The 26,413-nt window shown below is 47.2% G+C and overlaps 1 protein-coding gene across 1 annotated transcript in view; it reads left to right on the forward strand.

Annotated features, from left to right (window-relative positions):
- The first annotated feature begins 322 nt into the window (after positions 1-322).
- GNAL (G protein subunit alpha L) overlaps positions 323-26,413 on the forward strand; it is a 139,294-nt gene continuing 113,203 nt past the window's right edge. Inside the window, exon 1 of the mRNA XM_044243638.1 lies at positions 323-736. Within this exon, the coding sequence (XP_044099573.1) occupies positions 370-736 (367 nt within the window). The 5' untranslated portion in view covers positions 323-369. The remainder of the gene's footprint in view (positions 737-26,413) is intronic.

Consider the following 26,413-nt stretch of genomic DNA (forward strand, 5'->3'; position numbering starts at 1 on the left):
CCCTAGCGGCGGTATTTACGGTAAAGGGGGGCAGGTCCCGGCAGCGGATTTTTACGGTAACGGAGGACAGCCGGGGAGGCGGTATTTACGGTAACGGGGGCCGGGCTCGCGGAGGCCCGTCGGCGCGGCCCGCTCGCCGCGTTATCAGGTGATCTCCAGCCCAGGCGGCCGCCACCCCCTGCACCCAGCGGAAAATGCAAAATGGCCCTCTGGGACTGTGAGGGGCCGCGGCTCCCAGCCCGGGCCCGCCGCGCCCCCAGCCCGCAGCCTGCGGGCGGCAGCGCCGCGCCGGGTCCGGGTGCAGCCCCCTCCCGCCCCTCCGCCGGGGCCCCGGCCTGAGCCCCCCACCCCCAGCACCCCGGCGTCCACATGGGTCTGTGCTACAGTCTACGACCGCTGCTCTTCGGGGATCCGGAGGACGTCTCCCGCGCCGCCTCGGAAGCGCCTGCGGAAGACGTGAGGCCCGGCCCGGCCCCGGCCCCGACCCCCGCCCGGGCCCCGGCGGCGGTCGGGGGAGACGCGGTCCCGACCCCGCTCCCTCGGGGCACCGGCGGGAGCCCGGCGTGCGCGCGGCCCAAAGCCGCCCCGAAGAAGGAGCGGCGGCGGCGTCCGGAGCAGCTGCGAGCGGAGGAGCGCGAGGCGGAGCGCGAGGCGAAGAAGGTCAGCAGGAGCATCGACCGCATGCTCCGCGAGCAGAAGCGCGACCTGCAGCAGACGCACCGGCTGCTGCTGCTGGGTAGGTGCCGTCGGCGCGCGCCCCGCCCTGCCCCGGGCGCGGGGGCCCCTCTGGTTCCGCGCGGGGTGGGCCTCGGTCGCAGAAGTGTGCTCGGGGAGGTGGGGCAGGCGAAAATCGTCGCCGCGTTGATTTTTACACACAATATTTACTTTCGTGATGTGGCCCAGAACCCCTTTCCGGGTGATATTGCTGCTTTCCGCGCCTTGTGAGTTTGGCCATTTGTTACGAATTAATGAGCTTCTCTGGGAATTTCCGCCCCCCTCGATTGATTTCCTCCCACAGGGATGGCTAACGCGAGCATCTCATTTCCTGAAACGGTGTAGTCGTTCGGCACTTAGGTTTTAGGAACGCAAATGGCAGGAGGCTGGAAGACCTCTTAGCGCGACCGCAAAGCTTTCATTCCAGTCGCAGAATGCGGGCCGAGCGGTCGGTGGGTGTGGCTTGGTCCCTTTGGAGAAGTGACTTCAACCGCTGGAGACATGGCACTTCTTTTTCATTGAGTAATTTCAACCCCGGGGCTCCCAGAACATTTGCTTCCCTTTCAGAACCAGAAGCAGAGTAGCGTGGCAGGCTCCCCCAAGAGCTGCGCGTGGTGCTAAGGGCCTGCGAAGCAGTGGGTGCCAAATCACCAGCGTTTTAAAGGGAACAAACTACAACATGGTTTGCTAGGATTTTTCTCCGAGCTTTCGCTGTAACGAGCATGGCAGCAAGGCTTCTCCAAGTTAACGCCCAGAAAGCATTTTGTATACACTCTACTGTAGAATCTTAATAAATAAATAAATGAGTGAAATGCAAATAAATAAAATCATGAATTCCTGATGTTGCTTGTTGCCTTTTAAAGTTTAAGACAAACAACAACAACAAATTTAGTACGTGGGCTTTGACCCAAATTTTGTGAGATATTAGGGAAAAAGAACTGTTTGCCTCTCTGCTCTGCCATGCATAGGAAAGGAACCCATCCCCGTGACCTGAGTAAGATACCTGGTTGTAAGTGGAGGGGGCTTTTGTTTTAACATTTCGAGAACCAAATAAGTCATCACTTGGAGGAGTTCACTTACGGCAAGAATGAATAACTAGAACAACACAAACCCAACTGCCAAATTCTAAGATAAGGGGAAATTGGGGAGGGGAGAAACAAAGAAGAAAAAAAATAAAATAAGCAAGCAGTTTACCTGAAAAGGGAAGAGGACCAGATCAGAAATAGTTTTCATCAACAGTACTCACGTCTACACTATGACAGAGCCATGTTTCCAGGGGTCTGAAAATCGAGAATTGTAATCTTAGAATTTCATACCATTAAACCATTACTTCTGTCTGGGATCTTCAGGAATGCAAGTGCTCAAAGTACACTCCTACCCACTTAGTTTTCTGTAAAGAAACTAATTTGAAATTACTCAAGTCAAAAATGTTAAGTGCTTCAGATTAATAGAGCTCCAAAAGGAGAGGATTGCGGTCTCAAGAAATAAACGAAGAATAAAATAAAGAAGATCTAGAGTTACGGCCATGCAATACTGTTACAGTGTGATGGTGCGGTTGAACAGAAATTCTTTTTAAATGAAAGGATATGTGAAGCAGAACATGCTTGGTATATATAAAAATTAATAAGCTCATGATTCTTTGAAAGGGAACTGGGAGATAATCTCTGAAGAAGAGAATGGTGTTCTCTAAGGAGCCCGCTTCCGGTGCATATGTTGAATGACTACCCTTGTTAAAGACATTATCTTAGAGCCTAATAGAGCTTGTGTATCAACATCATATTGGAAATGACATTGACTCAAATGACTCACTCTTTGGGGATAAAGTATATTATATCTTTCATCCAGTGATGTCAACATGAAAACACACACTGTTGTGTCAGGATGACATCGTTTATCGGATTTTGTATAGATTTGAATTAAACTGAGAAAGGTTCTTGGTTTTGTTAGGATAGAGAGTGGATTTAGCTGGAAATCTTTGAACCAAAGTACCATTTACTGACCATTCATGCCCTCAGATGTTTGCTTCTGCCGCCATTATGTTTTGAGCAGGCATTTATCTGGCTTACTGATCCCTTTCCCTTCCTTCTTCTAGAATTGGAGAGTTCTTCTAGCTTACTGATCCCTTTCCCTTCCTTCTTCTAGAATTGGAGAGCTCTTCTAGCTTACTGATCCCTTTCCCTTCCTTCTTCCAGAATTGGAGAGCTCTTCTAGCTTACTGATCCCTTTCCCTTCCTTCTTCTAGAATTGGAGAGCTCTTCTAGCACTGGAGAGCTCACAGGCTCAGGAAGGACGCATGCACTTTAGGCCCCTTCCATACTCCATGCCCACCGGTCCGAGGTTGTCCCATCTTCTGTGATGATGTCCTCCCGGAGACAAGCCCAGTCCTCCTATGGGAATAAATGTGTAACTCCCTCATGTCCCTATTGAATTCCATTTGCACTTCTTGCATGGCATTTTATTATAGCCCACATGCTCTCTGGGTCCTTTGCTGCCTGCTGACACCCCCCTGGGTCTATCCCGATGGCCTGAGCTTTGTTTCCTGCACAAGACTTAGTACCCCACATGGTGCTAGGACCACAAGAGTCTGGGAACCACTGTGACCTTGAGGGCCAACTTGCAAGACCGTTGTGGTTCTGTTCTAAATCTTAGATGGGGCCTTCTTTCAGGCATGGAGTGGCTGGATTTAAAGGGGGAACAGAGGTGAGGTGCAGATAAGATGGACATTCCAGTTAAAAGGCCACAGGTCCTGAAGGGCTCCTGGAGTCAGAGCTAGAGCAGTGTAGCAGGAATGGGGAGGGAATGGTCTCAGAGAAGGGGTCAGATGACCGGTGTGTAAGGCGGGTCACAGGGAAGGCCTCTTTTCCTGGCTTGCCGATGGCCACCTTCTTGCCGTGTCCTCCCACGGGCTTTCCTCTGTACGCCTGTGCATGCGCGTAGGGGGACGGGGAAAATCAGATTAGGAACCCAGCCTTATGACCTCATTTAACTTTAATAGCCCCCTTAAAAGGCCATGTCTCCAGATGTGGTCACTTTGGGGTTAAGGCTTCAACTTACGAATGGGGCTGGCTGGGTGGGGGGCACGATTCAGGAGGAGGTTTCAGAGAGAGAGCATGTGCCCTTGTCTGAAAGGAACAGTCATGTCCTAATTCAACACGTCATTGCCCTGTGAGAACGCAACCCCGGTATTGCTAGGTCTTCTGAATTTCCAGAACAAGGTGGAAATGACCGTCTTCATCTGACAGCCGCTTATTTTTAAGCATCAGTTCACATTAATAAAACACGCTCTCCGTGCCTGATGCAGTCCACAGGCCAACAGTTCTTACCTCTGATATCTATCCCAAGCAGCACAGACCTCCGGGCGCCAACTACAGCTGCCCTGCGTCCACACCCAGTAAAAGCCCAGCTGACAAAACTGGGTGTGGATCAGAAGATCTCATCTGTCCAAACACCTGTAGCAAGCAAAGCTGCATTCGCCGTTCTTTGAGCAAATCTGTCTACCACTGAGCTCCCGGAGTTATAACATAGTGGTTGTCCCTGATTTTTCTTCCACATCTTTTGTTAACTGTGATGTTACTTCCCTGTTGACCACATTCCTGTGGGGGAAGAGCGCTCACGGACCCCCTGACTGTTCATTTGATGCTATTCTTTTCCAGACTATTAGTCAATTTAAAAATTCTCCATTGTGGGTAGGATTTGTGGTATTTTTTTTATTTACTTTATTCCACTATTTCCTGTTATATTTTTGTGTGATTGCCATTTCCCTGCCAGGAAAACATCTTTCAAGAGGGAAGCAATCTCTCTGGGACATTTGCTGCTTTTCCTCTGCATTTGGCTCTTAGTATAAACCAGAATGACCTGTCTGTGTCTGGAGTTGCTTCAAGAGGAGGTGCTTGGTGCCATGACAAGCTCATGGACTGTTCTTCTCTGTGGGGTTTTGATCACTTGTTTTTTCAAAATAAATGTCGGGGTTTGGGGGGTTTCTTTTTGGGTTTGTTTTGTTTTGTTTTGTTTTTACTTAACCTGTGGTAAAGCATACGGTGGCCAAGAGAGCAGTTTTTGAGTTGTGAGCTACACTCAAGTTATGAGGACACCTGGGCACAGCTTCATCGAGTCGCTGCCCCACTTTGTCCCAGCCTCCTATTGCACCGTGGCTTTTAAGTCAGTGGAAATCCTAGATACTCTGGCTATGCCTTCACTCTCCTGAAGACAGGAAAGCTTCACACTTCCTCACAGCCCTGGAGGGGGAGGCCGAGCCAGCGTGGCATTTTCCTCACAACTTGTGTGTCATTTTATTGTGTCATCTATGAACTACAATTGTATAGGCCCGAGGCGGCCATTGTTCATGGGAAGCCAGATTCCATCCCCGGAATTCACACTGTTCTCTGACCTGTCCACACTGGAAGGTCAAAGCCCTCCGTCAAAGCTGCTCTCTTTGACGAGGGTTTTAGTCAGCCGTGGCTGTAATAATACCACAGACGGGTGGCTCAAGCCACAAAAATTGATTTCCTCACACTTTAAAGAGGCTGGCAAGGCTAGGATCAAGGCCCAGTAGGGTTCGGTGTCAGCTGAAGGCTGTCTTTCTGGCTTGCAGATGGCCAGCTTCTCCTGGGGCCTCTCACAGCAGGAGAGAACACGGTCTCCCTCTTGTTATCAGGACACCAACCCTATTGGCTTAAAGCTCCACCCTTATGGCCTCATTTAACCTTAATTACCTCCTAAAGACCCTGTCTCCAAATAGTCTCACTGGGGATCATGGCTTCAACATAGGACTTTTGAGGGGACACAGTTCAGTCTAACAACTTGCTAGCCCATCTCTGTTCAGACAGATGATTAGGACTGGCCCTGAAATGACTCAAACTGAATGCCATCTACTGTGGTTAAGGCATCAGTGGACTATATGAATACTCTCAAAACTTGGGGATACACCTATGATCCATGAGGAGATGCAGGGTGGTTAGGAACAAGGCACCGGAGTCAGACTTGGTCTGAAATTCCAGCATGCCCGTTTACCAGCTTTGTGGCCCGAACTTTGGGCTCCGGTTTCCATGTTGGTAACAATCCCAATGCCGCATGGTAACTGAGAGGATTCAGTGAAACTAATTGACAAAGTTGTAGGTAAACTTACTTGGCGTAGGGGCGCCTGGGTGGCTCAGTGGGTTAAGCCGCTGCCTTCGGCTCAGGTCATGATCTCAGAGTCCTGGGATCGAGTCCCGCATCGGGCTCTCCGCTCAGCGAGGAGCCTGCTTCCTCCTCTCTCTCTGCCTGCCTCTCTGCCTGCTTGTGATCTCTCTCTGTCAAATAAATAAAATAAAAATCTTTAAAAAAAAAAAAAAAACTTACTTGGCGTAGAGCTTGGCACAGGGTAAACCCTCCATTGATTGTCACAGTCTCTGAATTCTGTGTTCAGCTGAATCCACTTCTCTCTGTGATACGCACACTCGAAATTGTAAACTCACAGGTCACATGAGATCACACAACCTAAAACGGCTAACCCCATCCCAGGCTCACCCAGCCTCTCTGGGACAGAGCCAGGATTCAAACCCCGGCGGTCTGGCTTCACTGCACCAAACCGGCAAATGGCCAGCTGGAGACCGTTGCAGTGGTCCAGCCGCAAGATGGGAGAAGGTGAACACAGGCCGACAAAGTAATGATAAAGAAGGGCCAGAAAGGATTGGGACGGAGGCAAAATGGGATCCACTGAATCTGGTGACCGAGGAGACGGTGGAAAGTAGGTATGGAGAGGAATCTCTCCATGAACTCTTAGTCTTCTCTCTTAGGCAACATGGCAATGACATGCCCATGGCAATGACCATAAAGGATTTAAGAGGAAGAGGCAGGTGGAGTGGAAGGAGAACAATGTTTTGAAGGTGAGCCACCGGGAGAAGCCAGTGGGCATCACTGGGGAAGCAGGTGGGCGTTTACTGAAGGTCTGGAACCCACGCGGCCCACTGAGATGAAGATAGACCCACAGGAGTAACCCCTTGGGGACCCCTCTCCCGGGAGAATGTGTACAGTAAGAAGAGAAGAGGGCCCAGGGCAGGAGAACACAGAGCCCCCATCTTTCAGAAGAGTGTTGGAGAAGGAAAGATACAAAGAATAACACAGACCTCCGGGAGAAACCAAGGAAGAACGAGTTTCAGGAGGAAAGGAGGAGCCAGGAATTTCAGCTGGGAGTTCAAGGATTAAGACTGTAATCAAGGATTAAGACTGTAAAGGAATCCATTGTGTTTGGCTGTTTATGCAAAGGTGGTACAGGAGGTTGAAGACCACAGGGCTTGTGAGTGGGGAAGCTGTCACCCTTCTGGGGGTGAGGCAGGGGCAAAAGAACAGTGACCACACCTTTCGAAGTGGGCCTTAACGGAACAGTTCAGAAGGATCCAAATGGAACCACAGAAAGGGTACAGGTGGTTGCCTCCTGCAGGTGAAGAGGAAAAAGACAGGAGAGGGATTATCAGGTCTTCCATTCACAAGGGTTCCTGGCTGGCTTGGCTCCAGCCACGAGTCTGCACTCTGGCGCTCAGGTCCGTGAGCCAGCCTCCCTCCCTCCACTGCCCGTAACTGTCCTCTTGACAGTCAGACACGTTTGCAGCTTAGCCCGAAACTCTTCAGCAGTAAGCAGATCGTTCAGTTGAGTTGAGACCAAGAGAATCTAGCAAATTCACTACTTAATTCAGTCTAGGAAAGGTTTCCAAGCATAAGCATTTTCAAAGGTAAGACCAATCTACTAGGACCTAAGATCTGCTCATGACTTTGAACGAGAACCAGGAGACTGTCAAAACCCCACGACATAAATAAAATGATTGAAATACACGAAGAATCCTGATTCTTCCTATCCCCGCAGCGCCCAGAATAATTTACTTCGTGTCTAAATTTATTAAGATGTAGATATTTTGTCTAGTTGGTTTCAAACCAAAACAAACTCTTCACCTGGAAAAGAGGAGAATCAGACCCATCAGGGGAAGCAGTGACTCAATCATGTTTAGGATCTGGTGAAAACTGCCCCCTAGTGTTTTAAAATCCCCTTACTAAGGAAAATTAGGCAGAGCACAGAGAAATTGTAAAGCAGTTAAACTACTCTGTATGATACTGTAATGGTGGGTACACATCTTTATCATTTGTCCAAACCCATGGGCTATACAACACCAAGGATAAGCCCTAATATAAACTACGGACTTTGGGGAATCAAGACACATCAGTGTCGGGTCATCAACTTTAACAAACGTACGGCTCTTTTGATACAGAGTGTGGGATGTTGGTGGTGGGGTAGGCTGCAGGAAGGCAGGGGGTATGTCGGAAATCTCTACTCTCTGATCACCTTTGCTGTGAATCTACAATTGCTCTGAAAAATTAAATCTTGGGGCACCTGGATGGCTCAGTGGGTTAAGCCACTGCCTTCAGCTCAGGTCATGATCCAGGGTCCTGGGATTCAGTCCCACATTGGGCTCCGTGCTCAGCTGGGGGCCTGCTGCTTCTCCCTCTGCCTCTTCCCCCTGCTTGTGTGCTCTCTCTCTGACAAATAAATAAATAAAATCTTTAAAAATAAATAAATAAGGGGTGCCTGGGTGGCTCAGTGGGTTGAGCCTCTGCCTTTGGCTCGGGTCATGATCTCAGGATCCCAGGATCGAGCCCCATGTTGGGGCTCTTTGTTCAGCAGGCTCACTGCTGAGCAGAGAGCCTGCTTCCCCCTCTCTCTGCCTGCCTCTCTGCCTACTTGTGATCTGTCGAATAAATAAATAAAATCTTTTATAAAAATTAATTAATTAAAATTAAAAGTAAATACTTTTAAAATTCCTTTAATAGAAAAAGAGAAAGATTCTTATCCCTGATTTAGGATCCGAAGAGGAAGAGCTCAGGGCCACAAGCCTCTGGCCTTCCTCTTAAAAAGTCCAAAAAGTTGACCAAAGCAGGGAAGATCATGTCCCGTTATTGAAAGCTATAGTTTACCAATTAAAAAAAAAAAAGAAAAGAAAAAGCACCACTTGAAGACATTTCCATCTGCAGTACCACGGGGTAAATTTTTCCTTCCGAAGAAGGATTTTAGACTCACACTGCCACCCAGCCCCTCCCAGTTCTGGGGAAGAGCCCACCATGCGCTGTCCCTCCAAACTGGCCCTCCGTATGTTCTGTAGGGCTGCCTGATCTCTGTGTCTTGGTCAGAAGCAGGCACCACATCCTTATCCTGCTGCTATCAAAAGGGGCCATACTGATGCCACTGAAGAAAGACGGGCTGTTGCCCATCCCCCTCCCCCAACCAGCCCTTCATTTGCCCTTCTGAGGGCAGAGAAGATGCAAGCTGCCAGAAGAAATGTGGGCCATGGGTACAGCTGCTGACTGACAGAGGACAAGGAAGTGTAAAAACATCCCACTGGGTCAGCTCCTCTTTAATCCTAACAGAAGAGAACCAGGGAACGCCGGCAGCCCCATCCCATGGATTGACCTTCACTCAGTGTATTTTTTCTGCCCCTGAAAAGCGAGTTTTCCCTCCCAGGAAGTGAAACACGGCAAAAGAGTCTCCCAGGAAAAACTCAGGAAGAGCAGACTGGCATTATAAAAAAACAAGAAGCAATTCTCCCCCTCACCCTGAGCTACAAAGGAAAAAGTTGCTTTATTCATTGAATCACTTCAGCTGCTCACCAACCACACACATTTCTTTGTGAGCCTGCTATGCGGCAGGTGCTTTTCTGGGTAATACGGACATCCCAAGGGGGAGAGGACATAGTCTCACCCTAGGAGAAATCCAAAGGAAAAGGACAGAAGCCTACAAAAGAAACAGCAGTATGCGCGTGCATGCGCTATGTGGTGAATGGCCACAGCTCGGGTTAATGATAACATTATGAGGGTTCAACATAGAATTCAACATTATGATATTATGCATATCATAATAATATGATAAGCATCCTCCTTCCTTAGGGTGTGTTATTTGCAGGAGAGCCCAAGGAAGGTAGGAACTTAATTGCTTAGGGGAATGTGGGTGTTTGCGCATAAGTCCGTATTGCTACTCTAGATCCTGAATGCATAACCCCCTGCAGAAACATCCTGAAACCTGCCCGGGGTTCACACCTGGCAGCCTGGTTTTCCTCTGCATCCCAGAGCAGCAGAAAGAACCCGGCAGTACTCTCAGCTCCCAGGACGCCGCAGAGACCCGGGATGCTGAACAAACAGGACCGGCGGTTTGGGAACATGAAGAAAGTTTGAGTGGCAGGACAGAGCAGGATGGAAAGGGAAGGAGATGGCTCCTTTGATCTCCAACCACCAAAGTGCTCCAGAAATCAATACTAACCCCTGCCTTCTATGAAAGATGCCATCAAGGCGGGCTGATTGTGAAGAGGCATGAAGAAAACAATGAAAGGTTATCTTTTTATTTTTTTCTTTGTAAGGAATATAGTCATCATGAAACTCAGGAACTGTCATGTGATGGGGCGCCTGGGTGGCTCCGTCGATTAAGCAGCTGCTTTCTGCTCAGGTCATGATCCCAGAGTCCTGGGATCAAGTCCAACATCAGGGCTCTCTATACAGTGGGGAGTCTGCTTCTCCCTCTCCCTCTGCCTGCTGCTCTGCCTACTTGTGCTCTCTATCTCTCTGTCAAATAAATAAATAAAATCTTAAAAAAAAAAAAAACTGTCCACATGTAAGCAATGGACACTGTTTATTTACTACTGTTCTAACAATAGCATCAGATTTTTTTTTTAAGTTTTCACAGAAGTGGTTTTAAAACGTGTGAGGGGGAGGGGAATAGCGAACCCAGGATCCAGGCATCAGCAGCTCCTCCGTGCACAGTAGTGGGTGAGGAATTTTTGACGGTATAATTCTAATGAACTGTTGTTTTATAGTTTGAAAGAACATAATGGTAAGAATAAATGCCAAGCTCCAGTGTGGAACCTTAAACTTAACTGCAGAGAAGCGACTGTGTTTTGCGGGAGCTTCTAGAAGCATCATGAGAATACAATTTTGCATCTCCATACTGCTCCAGCTGGGAGGCCAAGCCCTGCGTTTCCGATTCTCTTTCCCCACAAGTGGCTTTCCTGTAAGAGGCATCGGGTCGAGTCTGAATCATAAGATGAACTTAGACCCAGACCGTATTTCTTCTTTAGGGGAAAGACAATTAATCAGAGGTAGGCCAGCTACTGAAATCAAAAAAGTCACCATTCTGAATGAGCAGAGAGAGATGCCGAAAGCGGGTTAGGGCCCACAGGATGGACCAACACAGAAAGAGAAGAGGGTTGCTGATGCCCTGGGAGTGCTCGGGCCTCATTCTAGCTGAGCCCTCCGGGGCTGGTCAGACTCAATGGCCGATGTAGACAAGGCATAAGAACACAGCTCCCCCAGAAGGAAACCTAGGACAAGACCAAACAAAGCCAGCTTGTCCCAGAGGGGTGGAAATTGCAAATCAAACAGCTGTTTGACGGTGGAGCAAATAGTATGTTCAAAAGGAGTCCATGCTGTGTGGTGGGCTAGTCGTTTGCTAATTCAATCACAGTTAATGCACCTGCTCCAAGACAACTTCTGCCGGGGGCCAGCATATATCATCCTCAAAAACTCCTGGCCTCCTGCAGGAGACACGGGTATGAAGTACCCACACCACACAGCCCAACCCAGCACCCATGTGACAGCACCAAGGACGGAGGGACAAGGCAACACAAAGGAGCTTGCAAGGGGAGGTCCCCCAAGTCCCACTGCCAGACACCTTCCTCACGAAAGAGCGAAAATACACTTGTTGAATATATTTCTGTTTATAAAGTTAAGGGGTTGGGGTTTTGTTTTGTTTTGTTTTTTTCCATTTTGAGCAGTTTGTTGGAATACAGAACATTAAGGTCCCTCTCAGAACAAGTGAAAAGCAAAAAACAGCACATTTTCCATAGTTGCATTGAAACTCTTCATCTGCGCCAGATTTCAAAGTTCAGTTCAGAGACGCGGTAATTGACTTAGGTGACCTTCCTGTAACATGAGGGATGTCCCTCTTTCTTTGGTTAGTATAGGTTTTCGTTGTACAAAGAAATTCAAAGTGCTAAAGAAAGCCAGTCAGACGCTGTGGGGGATGGTGGGGGAGGGGAGAGAGATCCATCTCCTGAATCCCTTTCCTTCCTGGGCTGATAAAGGACAGTTACATAATTCTTTATCTCTGAAGTTCTTTTAACTGGCATTTTATTGCAGAATGATTTTTTAATGTAACAGCTGAACATCCAGCTATTTCTAAGTGCTGCATAGAACCAAAAAGCCAGCAGAGAGGCAGTTGGTCTGACATGCTCTTGCTGTGGCTAATGGAGAATGTTTATTTAATATTCAGATTCACTTCCCTCTTCGGATCTAATGGCATTATCTCCGAAGGAAACTCTCCGATTTGGACTTGGGTACAATAATCAGCGCGTAACAGGGTGCGGGGGGTCAGGGTCCAGGTACAGACGCCAGAGCTCTGCGGTCACCTGTGGATGGAGGGGGAGTGATGGTCTAGTGTCAGCAAGCCACCAAAGTGGACCTAGAGAGGCGAGCTTCCCGCGACACTGCCGAGGCCCAAGGAGGCCTTTAGTTCCAGCCTCAGCCTCTCCCTTGACCTAAAACTCCTAAGTGCAAATGGTCCCTGATTCAGATCAAGTGCGGCCAAATGTTCACTTGGGAAAATATGATGGGTTTCAAAATTCCTGTTACTCGGGGTGCCCGAAGTGGCTCAGTCGCTAAGCGTCTGCCTTCTGCTCAGGTCATGATCCCAGAGTCCTGGGATCGAGCCCCGAATCAGGCTCCCGGCTCATCTGGAAGCTTTCTTCTCCCTCTCCCGCTCCCCTGTTTGCGTTCCCTCCCTTGCTGTGTCTCTCTGTGTGTCAAATAAATAAATAAATAAATAATTCCCCTACCCCCCCCCAAAAAAATTCCTGTTACTCAAGCCAAAAAAGGAAAAAACAGCATAGCCGTTCTTCAAAATAGCCTGAACACCATGGATGGCCATGGGTCACACGGTGGGTCACAGCCTGGAGCACACAGTGTATTAGGAGTTACTCTTTTTTTTTTTTTTTAAATCCTATATAGGTTTTCACTGTACAGAGAAATTCAGTGTGCCAAGGAGAACCCATCAGACACCGCAGGGGAAGACTCTGGAGTTCCACTGGATTCTTGGCCTGGCCCTCTGTGCCCTGACCCTCAGTACGGACCCAGGACCTACCGGGGGCCCAGGGTCTTAAGGCAGAGAGTGAGAGCAGTGAGGAATGGGCTGGGAACTTCAAAGAGACTGGGATGGCGATGGCCAGTGACCCACGTGGTGATGACGGGTTCCCCCACGTGAATGTGCCCCTGCTCCTGCCCGCCCACGTGCTGGGGGCCAACACCAGCTGCCTGGCCCGCTTACTCGCACCCGCCTGGGTCCCCAGAACCAGGCAGGTGGCCTGAGGTGGGGTCATCAGGCTCCACGCCTGCATTTCTGTCTCTCCTTCTCTTTCTTCATAGCAGTCTTTTCTTTCCGTTTCTCCTTACAGCACCTTGTTCTTAAATGGGGCATTTCGGTTATTCCTATCAAGTTACTGAATGAGGTAAAGACTAAGTCCATTACCAAAAACGACATTTTATTATGAGAAACTTATCATTCCACGGGGGCTAAACGATGCCACAGAGATAGTTGTCATTTTTTTCTGTAGCGTTTCCAGTCCGATTGGAAATGTCTAGTCTCCGGCCCTGGACCCTCTGCAGCCAGCGTGGGCTTTGCTCCCCCGTGCTCCCTCTTAAGGGAGGGGAGGACACAGCCGCACCTAGGGAGGCTCCAAAGGAGCACGGCTGCAGAGTGAACAGACTTTTTCACGCTAGTCTAGCCACCAGTCCCCGTGTAGTCCACTTAATAGTCTGTTCCCTGCATCTCCCCTGCACCCCTTTCCCAGGAAGGGGCAACAGAGAGGAGAGCGAAGGACACCCCCATCCCAGCCTCCCTGAAGTTTCCAGCCACGGGCACTGTGGAACTCTGAGACGGAACAGCACTTCTCGAAAAACACGGTGAGACGCTGACCTGTGGTGCTCCCTTGCGCTAACCAAGAACGATTTTATCAGCCCAACGCAGCACAAGCTGCGTGCACCCAGCCCTCCACGTGTACCCAGCCCTCAGTGGCTTCTGAGAGCACACTCTGGAAGTCAGTGAAGACCGCCCAGATGATAGCAAGCAGAGGCTGTTCGTTCAGAGCTGGTGACAGCGGGAGAGTCAGGCACCATCACTTGATCTGGGGGTTCAAAGGCAGCCAGTGGAGCCAGGAGTCTTTTCAGTGCTAAAAGAGCAAAGACCTCGGGTATAACCCCGCTGGAGGCTGCTGGTGAGGGCACGACGTAGGCGGGCCAGCTAGAAATAGGGCATCCTGATTGGTTAAGAGAACTTGTCTGCTTTTCTCCCAATTGGCCCTGCTTTGGGGTGGGGGGGCAAAAATGAAGGAAGCGGTCAGTTACTACTGGAGTCCTGGCCCTTTGGGGCCAGTTGTTACAGGATTATTGTTTCCCTTCCTGGACAGGTTGCTTGAGATAATGGCTTCATTTCCTGGGCTGGGTGCTGCAGGCTACGGGTCAGAATTTGATCTTTACGTATGGCAAAGCCATCGTCCTTTCCTATTTTCTGTCCTCCGCACGCATCCATAGAGAAAGCGGCTATGTCAGTTAGCAGAGAGCCCCCTTGCTGTGTAGGCCCTGGAACAGGATCCAGGGCCAGGACCTATCCGGAATTCTGGCCCTTCCTACCCTGGAAGGTTACTTAGCACCTCTGAGCTCCCTTAGCTTCAGTATAACATGAAGACGAGAGTACTTTCCAGAAGGATCATAATGAAATTAAGGTGATGCACAGGACACAGAGCAGAGCACGGTGACTGCCCTTTCCTGCCCCCCAACCCCTATTCCCATCATCCCTCAATTCACACTGTGGTGTAAGGGCAGGATCTGATGGGTTCCCCTTCCCAGGAACATCTGCACCTTACAGGGGACAAAGTCCAAGTTTGATCTAAAGGAACAGCCCGGAATCATGGGATTTTTCTAAGGGCACCTCCAGTTGCCTGCAGCCAAACAGAACCGCAAAAAGAAGGGATCCTAGGATTTGAGCCCCTCCAACCCACTCCATAACGACTTTTCTTTCCAGGGACCTGCCCAGGAGGCACCTCTGCCATGCTCCATCATTGCTGCCGGCTAATGGACAACTAATGAGCACAGGGGCTGCTATTACACAAAAGAGTGTACTAAAATAACTATTCATATGTAATTCCAGTAAAAGGTAAAACTAGTCTATGATGATAGAAATCAGGATAATAGTTTCAGGGGCCAGATTTTTGGAAAGAGTCATGAGGCAACTTTCTGGGGTCATGGAAATATTCTGCATCTCAATTGGAATGGTAATTATACAAATGTAAACATGTCAAAACCTATCAAACTATACACTTAAGATCTTCACTGTATTTTATTGTACTTCATTGTAAATCTTTTTTTTTTAATGAAGTCCTGAAAAGTAGTGCATGGCACCTACATAGTAAAAGATTAATAAATTCACTATTTTAAAAAGGACTTTTTATAAGGATAGATACATTAAAATTCAACAAGGATGATTCTAGGTATACAATGAGATAATAAATTATGGTTTGCTACATCATACCTAAACTTAATATGCTTCATACAGAAAGAAGGTGATGACCATTGTGTTCTAATGATCCCAAAGATTCAACACCAAACTCAGGAGTGGGACTGCAGTATTGGGCGCGGGTGGGGGGTGTCGCTTCTCTCCATCGTGTAGCTGGGATTGGAAGAGGAGTTTTGTGTCCAGACTGCCTGCCTGTTTGGGCACTTACTGAACTGTTACATAATGACAGGGACCCCCGTACTGCTTTTTTTCTTTTATGCCCTGTTCCCATCTGTCTTCTCTCTACACCAGGACCCCAAATTGAAGTTATAAACCTGAAACTCAAAGGCAAAAAGCCTGATAGGAAGCCATTCATGGGGCCAATCGTGTAGAGAGATTGCACGTGGCTTGCTTTAATCCACACTCTTTCTATCCTGAGGGATGGGATTCCAACTCAGGCTCATGGAAGTTGAGAGGCAGAGGAATAGCATATAGACAGGAAGTCGATGAGTCCTGACATCGGTGTCCTGGGTGCTCCATCGTTTCCAGGTCTCCGTTCTGCCATGTTCTGGCTGTTATCTCAGATACACTACAGGCAACCCTGTCATCACTGAGTCTCGAGAACCCATGGGAAAGAGCCCTCTCAATGCTGGGCTGAACAGCTCAAATGAGAGTTGAAAATTGTTTCTAACTGGCATTTCTTCCTGTCGCATATCTCAGGGTTGCTTTAAAAAAAAAAAAGGAAAAGAAAAGAAACGAAGTCTAGTTAACATACGATGTTCCTACTAGTTGCAGGCATACAAGAGGGATTCAACATTACATGTATTATGAAATGACCACAGCGCTGAGTCTGTTCACTGTCTGTCCCCGCACAAAGTTGCTTTTCAAGACGAATTCACTTTAATATTTTCTAAAATTCTTCCTGACCTTAGTTTCACCATTAGTCTTTGGTAAGGCACCTATCGATTTCTCCGTATTTTTATTTCCTTACGGTGAGGAAATGGACAGAAACATAGATATTTGCTACGTCACCATAAGGAAAGGAAAATGTTCCTGGATTCCTGTCTTAGACAGTGAGTGTTATAACACCAATCAATATCGCAAGCTAAAAACACTTACGCATTTTGAAGATAAATTGTTTCCTTGGGAGCCTACTGCTGAAGGACTGCTTCCTCTCAGGGGAGAAATCAGAAGGCATCACTTAAAGTTCGGAGGGTTTAAACACATTGGTGTGGGTGGACCATTTAGCAAAGTCTCACTGCGAAACGTCAGAACCACTGGGAGGGAAGAATCGCTGGTATCATATCTTTTATTTGTTCTTTGGTCTTTGTGTTTGGCAGCAGCCAAGATATGTAAGCCATTTTTCTAAAACCGCGGGAATGACATTCAGAATGTCGTGTTGGTGGGATTGAAGGCTCATAGACCCGTTGGCCATTGCATCATCTAACACACAGACATGGGACCTTTTTTCCCTGCGAAGTTAAGAAGAAAACAAGCTTCCCTGACCAAAGTTAGGTTGTTTTCAACATGACACAGCTACGTTGCTTACCACTCACATCCTTGCCTGTGTGTGTGTGTGTGTGTGTAATACCACCAGTAACTGCCATTCTGCCATTTCAAGAGTACTTTACAGCTGACTCTCTCTGTCCCTTTGTCCATCTTTTTGGTATCTCTTCACACTTCCAGTCTCCACCCCTGGAAAACTGGTCTTTTTTTTTTTTTTTCTTTTTTTCATATCACCTGCCTAAACTCCATCTTATCCTTCACATCGGACCTCACTGATCACTTTCTCTTCAGAGGGTCCTTCCTGCTGCTCATTTTATTCTTCCCCAGGGTAACTGTCTCTTTTCTTCACAGAACTTACCACATTTCACGACTGTATTTTCATTCATGCATTTGCTTAGTGTCTGATGCCCAAAAGCTCCTAGGACCAGGGACCTCATCCTTCCTGTCTCCTGCTCCGTCTCCAGGGGCCATCGTGATGGCTGCAGGAATGGTTTTCAATAAATAAATGTCAGAAGAAGACCAGAAGGATAATAAGCACCAAGTGTAAATGCTGGTGGGCACCCGTCCTTTCTTCTTGCACCCCAGCCAGTGGAGGTTAGGGGGCATGGTGCGGAAGATCCCATGAAGAGATAAGACAGCAAACTTTGTTTTAAGGTTATTTTGTTTTAGTATCTTTTGAGGCATGACTGACCTGTAACATACGAGGTCCAGGTGTACAACATAATGATTCAACATCTGTATATATTGCAAAATGATCACCATAATGAATTTGGTTAACATCTGTCACCACACACTTATAAATAAATGGTTTTTATTGTGATGAAGAGTCTTAAGATCTACTCTCTTAGTAACTTTCCAATATGCAATTCAGTATTATTAACTCTAGTCACCAGGCTATGTATTACATCCCCAGGACCTACTTATTTTATAGTAGGGAGCCGAAGGGTACAAACCCCCCTTTCTAGTGAACCACTTCCCCCTTTGATCCGCACTGTGAACCTACCAGACAGGACCTCTCTGTGCCCTCTGCTTGCCTTGTCCTTTGCTCCTGGAATCCCTTCCCCATGCCCTTCCAAGGCTTGATCCGCCCCACATTTCAAAGGCCATCTCAAGTGTTACCTCCTCTTTGAAACCTACCCTAATCCCTTCTGTTGGAAGTCTCTGTTCATATTATACGTACTTCCCTTATAACGTTTTTTACCATATATTGTAGATATTTATAAATGTAGCTTAAATCTGCTATCGGATTCTATATTCCATGGGAGCCATGTCCATTCTTGTTCATTTCTTTGTTCTCCATACAATCTGGAAGAATCTGCACAGAATAAATCAGAAATAACCATTGACAAAACAGAAAGGAGAACAGGGACATCCCACTATGCTTTTTCATTTCAATCCAGAAAGACTGTCATCTTTTTTTCCTTAATTGAAATGTAATTTTCTTTTTCTTTCTTCATTGAAATATAATTCCCATACCATGAAATTCATTGTTTCTAAGATCTTACAAGTCGGTGGCTTTTTGTGTATTCACAAGGTTGTAGAATCATCACCACTGTCTAGTTTCAGAACATGTTCACACTCCCCCCAAAAGAAATCCCCTGCTTATTTTCCACCCCCTCCCAGTCCCTGGCAACCACTAGTCTAGCTTCTGTTTTTATGGAATGGTCTATTCTAGGCACATCACGTAAATAATGATACAATATGTGTTCTCTGTTGTTTAGTTTCTTCTGCTTAGCATGATCTCATCCACGTGTGACGCATGTCCATACTTTCTTTTCATGGCGTAATAAGACTCCACTGCACAGATGTGCGACATTATTTGTCCATTCAGTCAGTTGATGAGCATTTGGGTTATTTCCACCTGTTAGCCCTTATGAAGAACGCTGGCTGAACATTCATGTACAAGTTACAGCCTACACATATGTTTTCTTTTCTCTCAGGTAAATATCTAGGAGCGGAATTGCTGGGTCTATGATAACCCTGTCTACCCTTTTGACAAAGTGTAAAACAGTCTGCAAAGCCGCTGAATCATTTTACATTTCCACCAGCAACAGGTACAACCTATTCCAGGTTTTCCTCATGCTTGCTGACACTTGTTATGGGGTATTGTCTGTCTTCTTGATTTTGCCTAGTGGGTGTGTTGTTTTCACTGTGTTCTTAATTATTATTTTCCTAATGACTCATAGTATTGAGTCTCTTTCCATGTGTTGATTGACCATTTGTGTCTTCTTTATTTTTAAGATTTTATGTTTTTATTTATTTGAGAGAGAGTGAGCATGTGCAGGGGGGAGGAACAAATGGAGAGGGGGAAGCAGATTCCAAGCTGAGTGTGGAGCCCACTGCCAGCTAGATCTCATGACCCTGAGATCATGACCTGAGCCGAAATCAAGCATCCACGGCTCAACTGGCTGAGCCACTCAGGCACCCACCACTGGGCACTTTTTTTTTTTTTTTTTTTTTTTAAGATTTATTTATCTTGTAGAGGAAGGATGAGGGAGAGAAACTTAAGCCGACTTGCACTGAGCAAGGAGCCTGACAGGGGCTCGATCCCCTGACCTTGAAATCATGACCTGAGCTGAAACCAAGAGTCCGACAATCGATGGAGCCACCCAGGCGCCCCACAACTCACCCTTTTATGTGCTAGCCAATGGGTACAGCATATACTTCAAAGTATATTGAAGATGTCAATATACTTTGAATCGCTGTTTTTATCAATGTCAGTGTTAAGTCCGCAGAACCCAATAACTGATAATGAACAGAATAATTTAACAGCTAACAGCAATTATGTAGGCAGAAGTACCCAGCCGTTCAGGAAGAGGGGAAGCAGTATTAGGAGGAGAGAATGGAAAGAAGGAATGGATAAAGGAGATGCTGTGTATTTTTTTTAAAACATTTTATTTATTTATTTGACACAGAGAGATCACAAGTAGACAGAGAGGCAGGCAGAGAGAGAGAGAGGGAAGCAGGCTCCCTGCTGAGCAGAGAGCCCGATGCGGTACTCGATCCCAGGGACCTGAGATCATGACCCAAGCCAAAGGCAGCGGCTTAACCCACTGAGCCACCCAGGTGCCCCCTGTGTATTTTTTGAAGTAGCAATTTTCTGAGCTTTGATTAACTGACTCCTAAGAAACAGCAAACAGGGGGGAAAGGAGACATGAAACTACGCACCCTCCTGCTGAGAAGGAAAAGGAGGCGGTGCCAGGCAGCCCACCTTGCGTTGGAACTTGTGAGAGTGCTTAAATTCTGTGCTCACGCTTGGGTTATTCCTAGATACAGCCGCCAGGTGGTGCTGTCGAATTGGAAAGGGCCAAGAGCTCTTGGGAACAGGGTTTTTACAGTCAGCTACCTGTGCACCAGGGACTCTAGTAGCCAATACTGGTTACTTGAGGTGGCTGCCGCCCAAGTCAGTGTTCTGTTAGTGGGAGAAATAGCATGTATTAAGCTCCTCGGTATGAAATAGTGGGTACTGGAAAATTTCTTCCATTACCTTGCGTCAAAGGGAAATTAAATTGGTCTGTTTGATGCTTGCCCAGCCCAATGGGCTCCCACGCAGCCCCCATGGATGATGCCGGGGCTGGGGGCGGGGGGGGGGGGGGAGTTACCGGGACACCCCCCCAGCAACACTCTGGAATTGGAGTTAAACCAGCAGCAGGTCCCATCCCCTCATCTGTATGTTCTCTTTCTTCTCTTCCGGGAGTATTTTTTCTGTGCTAGAGGAATCCAAGCCCCCAAGACATGTGTGCATATTGTGTGCACTTGTGATTCTGCACATTCCTGGGCAGGCCACACCCCTGTCCGTTCTGCAAAACTTCTCTGGTCCCCTCTGTCCCAGGGTAAGCACACCACCTGCTAACTGCCTCCTGATTCCAGTTTTGTCCTACCTGTAATCCGTTCTCCAGGGACCAGAATTCTTTTGAGACCAAACTTTCCCCATCACTGCCCTGCTTCTGACAGCTCCATGACTTCTGTGGTCCTTGGGATAAAGGATAAAATCCTTAACAGAACCCAGGGCTAGTCGGTGTGTGTGAGTCACTCCTTGAGACACCTGGCACGTAGTCAGCGCTCAATAAATACTTGGGGATATCAGTGATACACTCCACCTGAAATGCCCAAATTCCGAGACCCCCCCAAATACGACCACCAGAGTCCAGAGTCAAAGCCAACCAGCAAGGGTCGTTTATTACGAGTTCGAACCCAGACCTCCATGCACCCGTTATCGGTGACGCTAAGAGGCCCCGAGCTCCAGATCACAACACCTTTTATACACTATTTTTGGGGAGGCAGGGACTTAGCATACATCATAGTATCTTGTAACAAATCGCCACATACCGCGGGAAAATCATAAAGCAACTCTATAATATGACTGGCGCGCTACAGAGCGGGAAAGGCTGGGAACAGATTTTGGTTAGGTTAAAGGGCTGTCGTTCTTCAAACTGCTTGGTTGGTGCCGCTAGGGTATGTGTCACCTCAGGATTGGCCGGGGTCTCCCTGTCAAGCCGTGGGGCGCCAGATGGTTATTATCTCTTGCACCCAGAGGTGGGGGGGGGGTGTCTGGGAGCAGCCATTCTGTCAGGTTCAATTCAGGGTGGGGGATGTGCGGTTACAGAGTATCTATAGAAAGTCTGCTGGTATTTTTCCATCTCCTCATGGGTTAGCAAGTGAAGGTAAGGAGCAGAAATAGCGGTTAGGTGTATAATGGTCATAATTTTATTCCCTAAGCTTCTCACACCCAAACAAAACGCAAATATCAGGCAGGTGAGAAGGTAAGGAGCTGACAGAGAGTTAGCAGTCAAGAAGTGCTTCGTATTTTTCCCTGACTGATCTGGGGTGACATACTGGGGTGGGGATGGGGGAGGGGTTTGCAATTGCAAGACTTTTCAAGACTTTCATGCTCCCAGCTCACCAGGAAAGATTAAAGCATGGGGTTGGGGGGAAGAAGGGGATGTTCTCATGTTCTTGGACAGATGCAACTGTCTTTCCAAAAACTCGGTGGTTTCTTGGTGGACTTGAGGGGGTGACAAAGAGCAATAACCTTTTCTTTATGCAAAAGGATCAAATCACACGGACTGGATTAGGTTGAAACCATCATCGCTGGAGCTCTGGGGGCTGAAGGCAGGTGATGTGACCTAAGTGAATTGCTCTCAGGCTCCAGGCAGCTCTGGGGAAAGGACAATAGCTTGGTTATTTGCATGTGTAGTAAAAACATGATCGACTAGATTCAAAGGAATCCAACTTTTCTTTATATACTTTTATATATAAAAATATATATATAGTACTTTATATACTTTTCTATGTTCCACTTTTAAAGGAAAAGGGGGAGGATGACAAAGGATCACATTCTTAGCATACAGTCAACACGGGATCAATAAAGATTCTGTCATTCTTCTGCTCTATTGTAGGAATTGTGCCTGGAGTTGGGTGTGTTTCTGTAAGTAAAGGATATGTTTTTAATTTCCGTTCCAATATACTCGATCAAATTATATCAGGAGTCAGGAAAGTCACATTTTTCATCTCATTGTACTTCACCACTAATTCTATAGCAATAATTCCCGTCTTGGGATTGGTGAGAGGGTGGATATCCAGAGGTCCTTGAAACATCTGGATTTTGGAACTAGAGTGTGGGAACTCTCATTGAAGCCTGAGACCCAGTGTCAAAGACCCTTCTTACACACTGACCGTGACTGCATATTTTATGACATTAAGCAATATTGTCAATTATTTTATGTAGAACTCATCATACTCTTCTGTCTTCCTTTGCATATGTTTGAAAATTTCCAAAATTTTTTTTAACTTTTAAAAAATGAAGACATCTCCTGCATCCTACAGTGAAGAGTGTAGAATTTTGATCATTTCTTTTGGTTTCTATAAGATCTTATAAAAATCAAGGAAAGGTAAGTTACTTTAAGAACACTTTATTTGGTTAAGCAGGAATGCAAAGTAATGTTCCAGAAATATATTCCATGAAGACTCAACTATCTCCTTTTATTCTTAATGGGGGGGGGGTCTACTCTGCCAGAAACATTCATATGCAGTGGTAAATCCTTTCTCCTTTATGGATTATAGACTTTAAAAAGATGCTAATAGTGTTCATGGAAAAATCTATGTCCATAAATATATTGCTTCCGATTTTTAATAACCCAAGATCATAATTTAGGATAGGGTAAACAGAAACAATTGTGAAACATGATCAAAACAGAAAGAGCTGAGTGTGAGGAGATTTCTGTCCATTTGGTGCTGACAAGCACAGCACAGAACAAAACTAGGCACAGCTGGGTACGGGTCCTCACGGGCATCATGGGGACCATGGGGACGTCAGGGGCCTGCCTAGGATCCTAACCTCCCCATGGCATTGGCTTTGGGTTCTCAGGGGGATACCACCTGTCCCTTAATGGAGGCCCTGGAGTCTTTCTTTCATTCACTCGGTGAACATCACGGATCTGACAACCACGGTAGGAAATAGCCTTTGGAGGGGCTTACTCGAATAGAGAGTCCTGGCCTTCACAGAGCCACAGCGATGAGGGAGGGAGTTAAAACCCAAGTGGGATTTTCATGAGATGAGTCCAGGGACCCCTTCGGGCAGGAGACACTGGCAGGGGCCTAGGTTTGGGAGAGGGTTTGCAGAGATGCACAGAGATGCTGTAGGAAACCTTTCCAGACAAAGGGAGGGGCCGAACTACCTTGGGGAGGACAGAGCGCTGGGCTGGGCGGGTGGGAGGGTTGGCAACCACTGAGAGGATTATTAGCAAGCCCTGCTAGCAGGGCTGTTGGACGAACTGAAGATGTGGTTACAAAGGATGGGTGATTCAAGTAATTTACATCGCCAATTGGTTTCTTTAAAAGAATGTAAATTGGGGGGCCTGTCAGTTGGTTAAGTGTCTGCCTTTGGCTCAGGTCATGATCCCAGGGTCCTGAGCCGGCTTCCGGCTCTCTTCTCAATGGGGATCCTGCTTCCTCCTCTCTCTCTGCCTGCCTCTCTGCCTACTTGTGATCTCTGTCTGTGAAATAAGATAAATAAAATCTTAAAAAAAAAAAAAATACAGGGGCACCTGCGTGGCTCAGTGGGTTAAAGCCTCTGCCTTTGGCTCAGGTCATGATCCCAGGGTTCTGGGATCAAGCCCCGCATTGGGCTCTCTGCTCAGCAGGGAGCCTGTTTCCTCCTCTCTCTCTCTCTCTGCCTGCCTCTCTGCCTACTTGTGATTTCTGTCTGTCAAATAAAAGAATAAAATCTTTAAAAATAATAATAATAATAATACAAATTAATTGTAAAAAGTGCAGAGAATGTGGAAGGACAGAAGCAAAAAATGAAAACCTCCCCTTCCCCCGGGCCAACAGTGTCCCTCCAAAACTGTTATGGTTTTTTTTTTTCCACTGGTGGGCTGAGATTGCTTTTATTAAAGATACTTGTGTGCAGTTTTATCTCTTCCTATCGTGGAGGCATTGATTTTACTTTTAACTAATTGGAAAGTTAAATAATAGTAAAGGCAATTGCCTGAATGCGGACTTGAAAAAGCACCAGGGCATACATACAATGGAATATTACTCAGCCATCAGAAAGGATGATTACCTACCATTTACATCAACATGGATGGAACTGGAGGGGATATAAGTGAAGCAGAGAAAGACAATTATCCCACGGTTTCATTCATAGGGAAGGAAGGGAAATCTGAAGGGGTAGAAATCAGAGAGGGAGATGAACCATGAGAGACTATGGACCCCAGGAAACAAGCTGAGGGTTTCAGAGGGGAGGGGGGAGGGGGGATGGGATAGCCAGGTGATGGGTATTAAGGAGGCACGTGTTGTATTGAGGACTGGGTGTTATACGCAACTGACGAATCACTGAACACTACAACAAAAACTAATGATGTACTCTACAGTGGCTAACAGAAGATAATAAAAGAATAAAAATTTTAAAAATGAAAATGTTCCAGGGATCCCTTGACAATGCCTTTGTACAGCATCTGTCCTAAAAGATTCACGCCAGTACTCCTCAACCCCCATTTGCAAAAGGCCCCCCGGGGGGGGCGGTGAGCCCATGTCTGAAAGGAGGTTTTGCTGTGCTGTTTGGAAGCTGCTGGTGGTCATATTCTCCTTCGGCGCCTGAAAAGCATCCTTCAGAGTTTTCCCACATCAGCTGTGGGTGGACGTTTCCCAGATGTCCTAAAAAAGACAGACATGACAGCTAAATGCTGTGTGATGGCAGGTCAGCTCCTGAAAGAGGGATGGAGGGATGACTGTAAGAGTCATCTTTCTTTCTATTGGTGGACTTTCAATGGGGACTGTAGATTAGCTAATAGGACTGGAGTGATGTTAGCAGTTCGATGAGAGACTCTTGTTCTTAGGAAAGATGCATTGACAAGGACCTAATGTCTACATCTTACTCTCAGATAGTCCTGGAACACGCGTGTATCTATGAAGTATGTTTTCATAAGTATGCATGCATCATATGCATAGAGCGTGTGATAAAGCAGATACAGCCAACGTGCTTACATGGGTGAATGGTATGCAGACCAATGTTGTGCCATTCTTACAAAGTTTTGTAAGTTCAGAATTAAAAACAGCAAACATCCATGTAGCCAAATATCTATGTGGTGACGATGAAATTAGCTTGCACGTTAGTTGTCCTTGTAGCAGAATAGCTTGCTTCTTTGTAGTAATAACCTGTAAATGCTTCACCTTGTGTATATCATCTTCTAGTCGATTCTAAGGATCTTGAGCACCTTTCCACTCACCCTCTCCCTGACCCCCCAAGTTCTAGCAAATTTTTCTCAATGCTTCTCCCTCCCACTCTTCCTCAAAATGTGTATTGTCTTCACCACCCTGGCTGGGTCTCCAGTTCTGTGTAGATTGGACACCCCCCCCCCCCCCCCGACTTGCTTGCCCCTTCCCTCATCTTTCCAGTGAGGGAGTCATCCTTCCTTCCAAAAGCATGGCCCACATCGGATCACAGCACAGGGTCACCTGCCCAACATAGCAATGGAGTCTCAAACCCAGGTGACTCTGCTTCCCAAACCATGAGCCTGGCACAGGGACACATCAGCTCAGAGGAAGGAACCCATATGGGTCAGGATCCTGGCAGGAAACAAACAGCCCATTCAAACCACGTGACTTAAGGGAGCTTGGGGAAGGTGTTACTGACAGGACGTCAGGAAGCACTCTGACCTGTGCCCCCACCCTTCTGTCCCCTCTGCACCCTCGGAAGCTGGGAGCAGAGAGCCCAGATGAGGCGGTCTGCAGATGCCAGCCTCCTGGGCACAAAATGCAGAACCAGGAGAACATCCAGCATAGGATCCTCTCTGCTGCACATAAGGTAGTGGACTCGGGGATAATGGGCCTGCTGGTATCCCAGCACTAAAGGGAACCAGGCCTGATGTACGTGTCTTATTTGAATATTTGAAACTTCCCACAGACCCAGTCTGTCACCATTGGAGACAACTCTTTTCAGGCCAAACAGGGACATTGTGTGATGTGAGTCCCACGCGGAACCACTGAGGACCCATCTGATGGCAGCAGGACAACAAATGATTCTTGGGGACTCAACAACGTCCAAGCTAAACAAACTCTCATAAGCACAGAGGCTGAGGGGGGTCAGAGACTCTTAGCTGTCCAACGTTAACACCATATTATTCCTATACTCCA

Source organism: Neovison vison, chromosome 3 (genome assembly GCF_020171115.1).
Source record: "Neovison vison isolate M4711 chromosome 3, ASM_NN_V1, whole genome shotgun sequence".
NCBI classification, from domain to species: domain Eukaryota; kingdom Metazoa; phylum Chordata; class Mammalia; order Carnivora; family Mustelidae; genus Neogale; species Neogale vison.